Genomic DNA, 10,464 nt, shown 5'->3' with positions numbered 1-10,464 from the left:
AATAGTGACAGTAATGTTATTCTTATTGGAGCTTTAGGTCATGTTGCGCAAAGCTTAAGCGCAGCTTATTAATTGTGGTATTAGATGTAGGAAAACTTCGTGTTGATTTTGAAGGAAACTTGGAAGATTTATGTATGGCCCAAATAATGTAACTTTTTATACACATCACAGACTTCGCATCAGCAGTGATGCTACATTTTTCAAAAATTAACGTGTAGCAGAAATTCGTCAGCTATTGATGCAACACTCTCGGTACTTGTAAATCCAGAGCAAATAATTGTAATACCAATAAATAAACAAACAATGTTAAATAATAATAATTGCTTTTAATTGCCGCTGATACCTTACAGTGGGCAAATTCAAGTTTAATGCATTCGAAACACGCCAAAATAAAACAAAAGTTTATAATACTCAATTCCAAAACATTAAAATTCAATTTACCTCTTTAATTGAATTCAGTGGTAACAAGGGCCCATTACTTCCCAATTTTCTTTGAAAATAGTTGGTAAGTGACGCAACAAGCTGCTTACACCGACTGTTTAAGAACTTGGGCATGACACCAACAATAATAAGGACAACACCGATAATACGTAATCACGAGCACTATTTTGGTTTTAACTAGATACATTTTTACCGCCAAAATTGATAAACAAAGAACACGACGATTTAAAACGCCAAATTAAGCCAAAACACCAACAAACTAAGCAGCAACCGTGCCAAAAAATAGAATTTCGTTCAGACATTCAAATATATCTCTGTTCTTTTCTAACACATTGAATTTATATGGCTTGCCATTTTACGTATGGCGACTCTGAATCGTTACGTACTATGATGTGAGTAAAAGTTACATAATTTGAACTATAGATGTCACTCTATTTTATGACGATTCTCCATTTTTCAGACAACTTAAAATTTCCGTCTTTGCAGAATCTCTCGCGTATTTTCAACAAAAAAAAATGTCTACGTAATTGTTCGTCTTTATCGAAAAGTTTTTTCCATTAATGATCAAAATAGGTGTGAATCAGAGGACGCGTGGTCTGGTGAGTAAGGTAAGGAGCATCCCAATCGAGTTCCAACATCTGTTGTCAAGTTATCAAAGACGCATTGTCCTGATCAAACGCGACGCCCTTCCGATTCGCTATTTCTGGATATCTTTGTTCAATTGCTGTGTTTATTCCGTCTAATTGGAAAGAATATTTTTCTAAATTTATAGCCTCGTTGTTTGGGAACAGGTCGCAAGAGAGGGTCGCTTTCCGATCCCATTAGACACAGAGCGGGACTTTTCTTGGATGAAGGGCGACTTTTAGGTTTGCTAAAGATAGTTCCGCTCTCCCCTTTGTGTTGGCCACCTGTGAGGAACATGCGACTTTCCGGTAAAAAAAAAAGTTAAATGCCGAAGATGCATTTTGCTTTCTTTTGTATTCAGAGACATACTGAAACAACTGAGAGGAATTAACGTGTCCTGAGCAAATTTAAAATATATTCCAACCTGTCCTGGCACCACCTAGTAAAGAACGGCACGAATTTCCGGACAAGTCAGTATACGTTACACAGTCAACCCGTATAATCGGGCATTAGAGATGTTTAACTAAAGTAATAATTGCTATACGTACCTTTTGCACGCCCATATTCCCTCCTGGCACAAGTTTTCGGCATAATGTGTTCGGATAACATAAGTAGAGATAATAAGTTTGGTATAGGTAATTTTCAAGATAATTTCTAATTTAAATTGCCATTAATATTTTCGGTCACCCAGATTATAATTTGGAAAATTGGAATATCAATTAATAAAAATAGGTATTTTATGATTAAGTTATTTTAATTAATATTATCTTACTATGTAGATCAGCGTCATATGGATATTTCGCCCCACAAGGATTAATATAGGCAATAAATAAAAAACCAAATTAATGAAATTATCATTTATTCAATGACAAGTTGCCAATATAGCCTGATTACTTTAAAACATAAACAGTTACCAGAGATGAATAAACAAAAAGTAACACAGTAAATTACAGTGGAATGTAACGTCTTTTAAGAAAATTAGTTTATAAAGTAACTCTTGAAACAAGAAACACCTCTATAAAAATGGCTGTTATTGACTAACGTTATTGCTAAAAATCAGAGATCTTTAAGGAAAAAAAAACTGCCATTTTCTTTCAAAGAATATTTCCTCCGGATTTGACATAAAAATCAGGCTAAAGATCAATAAACACTATATAGAAAACCTTACTAACTAGACAAATTAGAAAAAAATACTTATTCCAAATAGTTAAGTAAGCAATGTAACAAATTCCTTACAATGATACATGGAAATTCAGTCTTAACAAAAAATACACAATCCAAACTTTCAAGAATACCTGCGCCAGATAAGACAACTTTAATAATAATATAACTACTATCAAAAATAATAACTGTACAATAATACACCTTAAAAACAATTAGTTTTTCCAAAAACAACACAATTTGGTAACCACCTAACACCTAGAGACTTTTCGTAAACTTAGCAAAAATTTTTGTTGTTCAATCGGCGCAAAAATATACAAATTGCACTAAAAATAAGTTAGTTCTCAAGTTTAACACAGAAATTTGAAACACGAGTCATGTTACTTTGGAAAAAGTTTTGGATCAAAGAGTGACGCAGACTAATAATTATCTCGAATAGTCCAGTTTGCACGGCGATTTGAAAAAACCCAAAGTAAGAATGGTACACTCAAAAATATTAAAAGAAAAGTATTAAGCTTGAAATCCAAGTGTCAAAAATCTTTAAAAAATAACGAGAAATGGCATAAGATTGATATTCCGCTCCGACGACCGAAAAGTAATACTTTTCGGCACAGTAAGTGGCCATCAAATCAACAAAGAAATAATTGAATTAATTCAAAACTTTTTCCTTAATAAATTTTATGTCCAGAATAAGTTGGAATAGGAAACTTACTATAAAAACACTATAACCACAGTTAGTCCATAAACCTGGCACATCAATTCGTCTTTTTTAAGTGTAAAAAGGAAATTGGCACAATTTAACTGAGGTAGTTACGTTATCTGTAAAAGATACTATTAATTACCTATAGTCAACAAATCATCAGTATGTACATCAATTCACACCTATTTTAAAATAATATATAAAAACTTGCGTTGTTCTGTATTATTGCAATTGGTTTATCGCTTTGGCAAGTAAACATCATCAGGGCAAAAATAGTTTGATAGGGCCTGACTGGTTTATTCTCCAAAACGATAACACCCCCCGTTTTAATGTCAACATTTTATTTATGTTTCGAATATTTTATTTATTTAATAAATCAAATCCGAAAACTTTTCCGGGCTCGACTATTAAATCTCCAAAATATTAAATTTAAGTAATATTTTTACACCACAAGTCAAATTTGTTGCTTATTAAATCCCTAGGTTTGTACATTGACATTAATTAAGAGTGTTCTTAAATGTATAGCTTCTGATATATAAATATTTTATAATCTATTCTTATAACTGAGATATCTGAGGTATTGCTGTTGGATTAGTATTGTAAAGATATAAAGAAAAACTTCGTGATTGAGCAATTATTTCTATAACATCTCTTTAAAAAGAAACTGGTTTTCGTTAGTTTTTCGAAACCAACAGAAATATTTTTTCGAAATAATTAACCCTTAAAGGCAACAAATCGTGGTCAAATAATCATACAGAGAAACTTAATAATGCTAGTACAATTTAGAGTTTTAAATCTTTGAGATTTTTTTTGCCATTTTGAACTGTTTTATAGATTTTTTTTTTACGAAAATTATCGTCCTCGTTTATATTTACATCTCAATATACATGATGTCTCAATTCTATTTAGGTGCTCAAATTGTTACTTGATCAAACTTTATTGAAAAAATGATGATTAAAGAAGCCGCCTTCAATACGTATTCACGTTCAGAGACAGAACCAAGGCGGAACGGATCGAACACCCCTTTATTTTGCTCAAAACGTGTGGTTCGCATTTGTTTCTTCTGATTACCGTTGAGTGAACACTCGGCAAATGTTCTAGCGATAAAATGTGAAATTATTGCCAGTTTGGGCAACTTTCGGCCATCCTGTGTGTGCACAGTGCCACCAACAGAACGACGAAGCCCACTGGAGCTGTTGAGTTTTTGTCCTTGCTTGCATGCAAAAATCGACTTTTGCACTTAAAGGGCAACCTTTTGACCTCCACGAAATTCGCCCCTCACTGTTTTAGCACGGTACTCAATGCATCTTTGTTTTGGACACACCGCGTATAAGCGAGTGAGCCTTGAAGGCAGCTTTTTTAACCGTAAACTTTTAGTCTAAAATTTTATTCTCTAGTATGTGAAGCGATGATATCATCTAGGGTTGGGACGCCCTGTATACAGAGTCTCCCGAAATTAATATGCGATGAAAATTCTCCCCTGAAAATGTGACAAAAAGTTCATACGAAGTTAGATTGAAAAACGCTGCGTTCCCAAGATAAGGACTGTTGGAATTTTTTACATATTTTGCAAAGCGTTGCAGTTGAAGCGCTTTCGGACCTTCGAACTTTTGTCACACTTTCCGACGCAGAATGTGCTGTTAAATTATTGCAGACTAATTTCGAAACACACTATATATGAAATAATTACTTAAGGTGGAATAATTAAACGTTTAAATACTTTGGCAAGAAAAACTAACAAAAACTCCATAACCCAGTTCCTGACCTAGATGAAATCCTTGAAAACATATATACAACGTTCATAAAAAATCTCGAAACATTAATAAAAAATATTAATAAGTCAAACTGCCCTCCCTTGGCTCGAAACAAATCAACACTTCTGAAGTATTAACTACTCATTATTTACAATAATAGGTAGAGTGCCAGTTGGTCAGCAAGTTCATGATACACGTTTTTAGCAACCTTTTTAAGCAAAACTTCCATTAGGGGACAAGTACACAAAAAAAACATCAATTTTCTTTGAATTAACTAGAAATAGTTTTCCCTAAAACTGTTAAGCACAGAACATAAATAATTTATGTTATCTGCTCGACAGTTTTTGGTAACACTCACTGACGTCCAAGCTGACGCCTCATTTTAAAGCTTTTCAGCTTCTCATTGCACTAAGTTTCTGATTCTTCCTCAAATGGGTGTCCATGTGTTTGACCATATGGTCTTTTCTGATGAAACCTTTTCCGCAAGTTTGGCAAGCGTATGGCTTTCTGCCGGTATGACAGCAAATGTGCCTTCTCAAGTCAGTTTTATGATTAAACATTTTCGGGCATTTCTCGCATTTATGCGGTTTGTCTCCAGCATGCTTGCTAGAGTGCCGCTCAAAAGTTTCCTCATCTGAAAATCGTTTGCCGCATCTTTGGCACTTGTACGGTTTGTCGCCGCTATGGAAAGTTTTGTTATGCTGAGTTAAGTAGCAAGGACGGTTGAAAACCTTATCACAGTCATAACACTTTGTCTTGCTTAGTTCCTCCTGGTTTTCGTCTGTTCCAGGAGTGCTTGGAGTGCTCACGTTCCCTTCTTCGTAGTTCTCCTTGCTCTCTCCTTGAGCGTCTTGTGGCGGTACTGTTACGACATCCTGCGATTGCACATTAGCCTCGTGATTGATGTCGGCATTCAAGTACGTAGTGACGTCTGTATTGCCAGTGGTATCATTGAAGGAGACATCGTTGTTGTTATTGGTAGACGTTGGGGAGAACTGCTCGCTAGGGCAAATGTTGTACAGAATATTTTCCCTGTTGAAGACTTGTTGTTGGGCAACTCCATCGCTCTGAGGTAGAATGGCAAACCTATCCAGATTGGTCATCGTACATCTTCCATTGGCATCTTCTTCCCTTAAAACCAACTGTCTAGAAGCATCGTTCAACTCCACTCCATAAGAACTTAAGAAATTCATAGAAGGTAGGGTCGACGTGGACCCCGAACCCCCCACGCTAGCATAACCTCCTCCAAATCGATGCGCTTGGATATGCGCAAAACTGGGAAGACGTTGGTTCTCTTGGGCTACATAGTTCTGCTCTTCACCAGTAATACTGGGGTTGTTGGTGATAGCCGTAACTTGCGTAACGTGGGGGGCATACCCGTTTGGGTACATCGAAATCTGCGACGCATCCATTGGCATCATGTGGGGCTGTGGCATCATGTTGAAGCCATGGGTTGATGGAGCCATCGAAGTTAAAAGGCCTCTCGTGTCCTGTGGCGAGAGACCTGCGTCCCCGTTTGGGGGGCTGCCATTAGATATTCCAGAAAATCCTGGGCTTGGCATCATGGGTCCAGCTAAAGCGCCTGGATGTGGTAACGGGCCATGGTGCTGACCCAACGGTGAGTGCATCGGCGTTGCGTGGTGCATCGATGGTGACCGATCGTACGGCCCATTCGGCGAGGGCTGGATAATTCCAGACATCGAGGCTAATCTGGAATCATATTGAGCCATTCCGTTGCTATCATCCCCTCTAGAGTCTTCGCGCGGACTATTAGAGTTTTGCCGGTCGTCTTTGTTGGATGCAGAATCTCGAGCTGGATGATGGTGGGCACTAATAGGCATTGTGGCCGGATCTGGTTGGCCACTAGATTTCACGGCGTTCTTATGCAAGGTGGTATTATAATGCCTTTTCAGATGCCCGGAGCTGGTAAACCACTTGTTACAAGCGGTGCAGTTGTACGTCTTAGGCCTTCGGGCTTCATTGCTTTTCCAATTAGCGCTTTTCGTACCGGATGAAACGGTTGGCGTTGTGGTGCTAGGAACTTGGGTCACCTGGGAACTGCTGATCACAGAATTGGCAGCTGGGGGTGATAAATGCTCGAATGACCTATATTGTTGGTTTACGGAACCCATATCTGGATTAGATGACGACGATACGCCGCCGTTAATAAAGTTTTGATTCTCTGCATGATGTGCAGGAAACATCTTTTGGTCAGCAGAGAACAACTTGCTGTCTTGATGTATTGATGGCAAACTAAACAATTTTTGATCCCCCGCATCGTTTATGTAAATATTCTGATCAGCTTGAAACATAGTCTGTTGATGAGCGGTTTGACTAGGCCAAGGATTTAACATGGTGGAAATGGTATGAGAATTTCCAGGTTCGCCATTTGGCCGTTTATCGCTGGGTTCCTTCGATTCTGCCCACGCAGGATGAACAACTTTTTGGGAGTCAAGGTCCAGAATCTCGCTTTGAGAAACTTCCTCCTCTTTAACAGTTGCCTGTTGTTCAAACATATACTGATTACTGGGATTATTCAAATGATTAAGATTTGTGTGGTCTATTAACTGGGCAGCGGTTTCACACATAAAACCACATTTATCACAGTGTTTTGGGCTCGGGGAGGGGGTCGGCTGGGGAGGATAGTTGGGGCTGCCCGGATGGGCAGTTTTTGATGAATCATAGTATTGCTGTCGCACATAAGGGTTATAACGAAAATTAGAAGAAATTACTTTGCCGGAGTGAGTCTCGTTCGAGTAGGAGTTATTCTGCTCCGCTTGGAAAAATTCAATTGGAGCAGAATAACGTTGTTGGTCAGGAAAATGAGAAAATGGTGAAAAATGGCTAGGCTGCTGAAAAGCCGGGGAAACAGACTCGTTTTTCACAACTTGAAAATTTGAGTAATTTGAAGTAGAGTATATGGAATTGTCGTTGTTTTGATAGGGAGATGCAGCGCTTTGATAGCTTTGAGGGGTCGGTGGGTGGGTATAAATGGCCTCGGGGGTGGTGCGCTGATACTCAGGGCTCCTCTTTTGCATATCAGAACCATCACTCTGCATAGAATTGTTTGAAACAAACTCACGTTTGATGTTCGCGGCTTGCTTCGTCATGTTGTTATTCTTTTCCTCCTGCGCGTTCTGTGGTTTTGCAGCCCACTGTTGCATTAAATTCCCTGCGTGATACTGGCGATGGACTTCTAGCGATTCTGCCGAATTCAGCGTCAAGCTACACTCATTACACTTAAACTGCTGCTGGAAGGATTGGTTAACACCACTGCTGCTTGCCATTTAACTGCGGCACGGTTATCTCTAGTTCAGTTTTGAAACGGAAAAAAATAATAGTCCAAATAAAAATACAACAGTCACTCTGTCACTATCATAACATGACCAACGTGGTTAAGTCCGGTGGTAGTTTTGTTAAGAAACTAGTGCAAAGGCCAAACTCAACGCGAGACATAGTCATGAAACGAAAGAAAATTAAACGAAAAGAAACAAACACACGGAAAACAACACGTGTTTAGCCCATTGCGGAGGCGTCATCCGAATTTTTAACCGAACATTTCACTGACCGGCAAATCCTGAACTGACCGTTTAAACGCTGAGCCACAACGCGACGTTCTTGTACTTTTTCTCTCGTTCGGTCCGTCGACTACTTTCGGTAATGGACAACCGGCAACTGAATGAACAGATCTCGAACTGCCGGGTCCTCTGGTATAATTTCGGGGGTCCAACGTGCGTGTATAGTTTCGCAAGTTCGCATAGGCGGCTCTCGGCCAATGGGGTGGTCCGAATTAATGTCCAGGGGTAGTGGAGGGGGTGATAAGATGCTGCATTTTTGAACATAGACAACTCGCCGGATTATGATGCTTACACTAGCCGGGATTAGGGTGGGGGGTGGATGGGTGAGGGGTTGCCATTATGAGTTTGCAAAAGAGATATTCGGGGAGTGGGTGGGTGTGTATGGAGCGAGGGGGGAGGTTATTTTATGGGGATCGAGCAGAATTTAGATTAAGGTGGAAAACGTAATTAATAAAACAAACAAGGAAGCGTACTCATGGAATGTCTATTTTGAGAGTTGGTACTGGTGTCAGAAAATAAACAAAATATTTCAAGAGATAAGCGGGCACGGATAGTGCTGATTCTTGGCTTCTTACCTCTCTATTTTTTACCATTTGCTGACGATCATAAACGTCAAAGGTGGAGCGCAGTTTGGTAAATAGTTCCAATGAACGCCTGAGAAATCACTTTATCTTATGAAGAACCGATCGTTCTTAATAATTGCTATAAGGATTCCAGTGCGGTTTAATAAGCGGGAAGAATTTTATGGATAAACTTTTAACTTCCTTAGATCCCTGGCGATATGTGCGGTTCAAGTTTATTTTTACGCAGTGGAACGCGTTTTGGTGCCGCACGGGGCTTTAATTTTTAAGCACGTTCCTGCAGAATTTTGAGGTTGAATTGTTAGGACTGTGATTTGTGTTCACTGGGGAGTGCGGCTCCAAAGTCGCAGACGAAAAATTAATTGTTTATTGTTATTTTGCGTAAAGTGCAATAATCGGAGCACTGGACAACGCATAGCTCCTTCTGGTTTCAACGAAAGGAGTAAAATCTTGTCGGAAGCGAGAATCTCTCAACGCACAACCGGAGACGCGTTGCGACTTTCCGATTTTGAAGCAAAAAATTTTTTGTTCAGAAATTTTGACGCGTTTCGCAACTGCGAACCTCCATTAACACAGCACGCGCTCGATTATGGAAACTAATTCAAACCAAGTGTGGTTCGCATTGTCGAAACGGTCACATTAGCGGATGTGATTTAAATAACAAACGATTTATTAAAGAATTGCTAATAAATATGGATTAAAAAATCAAATGAAAAGTACTTTTTAAATAAAAAATATATTTTTGAATTTTGAACTGCGCAAATTGGCGCTCAGCATTGTCTTCCAGTGCCTGCGACCGCACTGTAGGAAAAACTAAAATAACCGTGCATGATACTTCTTTTCTTTCATCCCAATCTAAAGCTTAGTTAAAAACTTACATAACTTGAATGTTAGTCACTACGCTTCTAACTTCAATTGTAACATCACTATCCATACCTTCCTCCTTATTAACATTATTCGTGTGCTTATCTGCATTCCATAAATCAACATCAGCTGGAGTGCAAACAATGCGGGGATTCACAATTTTTAATAAATCAACAACATCGAATGACGCACTGACAAGAACATCAGAATTGGATCGCATTTGTTCCCTAATTACGCTTAAGGGAACATTATCTTTATCTTGATCATTGGTACAAAAGACATTGTTCCAACATTTTTTAATGGTTTGCCAATTTAGCACAACATAACGACAAATTTAAACCAGCTTTTCGTAATGTTAACCATTGCCAAGAACTATTTACGTCATTGAACGTACAAGTTGTTTACATTAACGTAATGTTTTCATTATCACCAGTTTACATTACCGAGCGTCTCCGGTATTATAATTTGGATGTCGAAAATTCAAATATCGAACAACTTTCTGAAAACTGTGACGTATATCATGTTTTTTTTGTTCTGAACCAAAATAAAAGCTCGAAGCTCAAGATGAGCGTAACAATTCATCATCAGGTGATGACGCATGAGCGTACAATCTATTATTCCTGACGAAAGTTCTCGAAATCGTTATTTCTTGCAGCGTTTACGATTTTCGATAGATTTTGGAAAATTCAGCTTAAACGGAATAAGGTGCTACATGGGCCTTACAAACTCAAGCAGTGTCAACACATGGACAAGACATTCCG

The 10,464-nt window shown here is 38.5% G+C and overlaps 1 protein-coding gene across 1 annotated transcript; it reads right to left on the bottom strand.

The window, feature by feature from the left end:
- Nucleotides 1-1,907: 1,907 nt before the first annotated feature.
- Nucleotides 1,908-9,384, bottom strand: LOC136340976 (uncharacterized). Its single transcript, XM_066285522.1, has one exon. It carries the CDS (start codon nt 7,965-7,967, stop codon nt 5,073-5,075), a length of 2,895 nt encoding a protein of 964 aa, XP_066141619.1. The 5' UTR covers nt 7,968-9,384; the 3' UTR covers nt 1,908-5,072.
- Nucleotides 9,385-10,464: the final 1,080 nt, after the last annotated feature.

This window comes from Euwallacea fornicatus, chromosome 9, assembly GCF_040115645.1.
Source record: "Euwallacea fornicatus isolate EFF26 chromosome 9, ASM4011564v1, whole genome shotgun sequence".
NCBI lineage: Eukaryota > Metazoa > Arthropoda > Insecta > Coleoptera > Curculionidae > Euwallacea > Euwallacea fornicatus.
This window is presented reverse-complemented; position numbering and strand designations above follow the sequence as displayed.

Bases quoted from the DNA above. Each gene is read 5' to 3' on its own strand.
- LOC136340976 (XM_066285522.1), bottom strand. From the start codon at position 7,967: ATGGCAAGCAGCAGTGGTGTTAACCAATCCTTCCAGCAGCAGTTTAAG.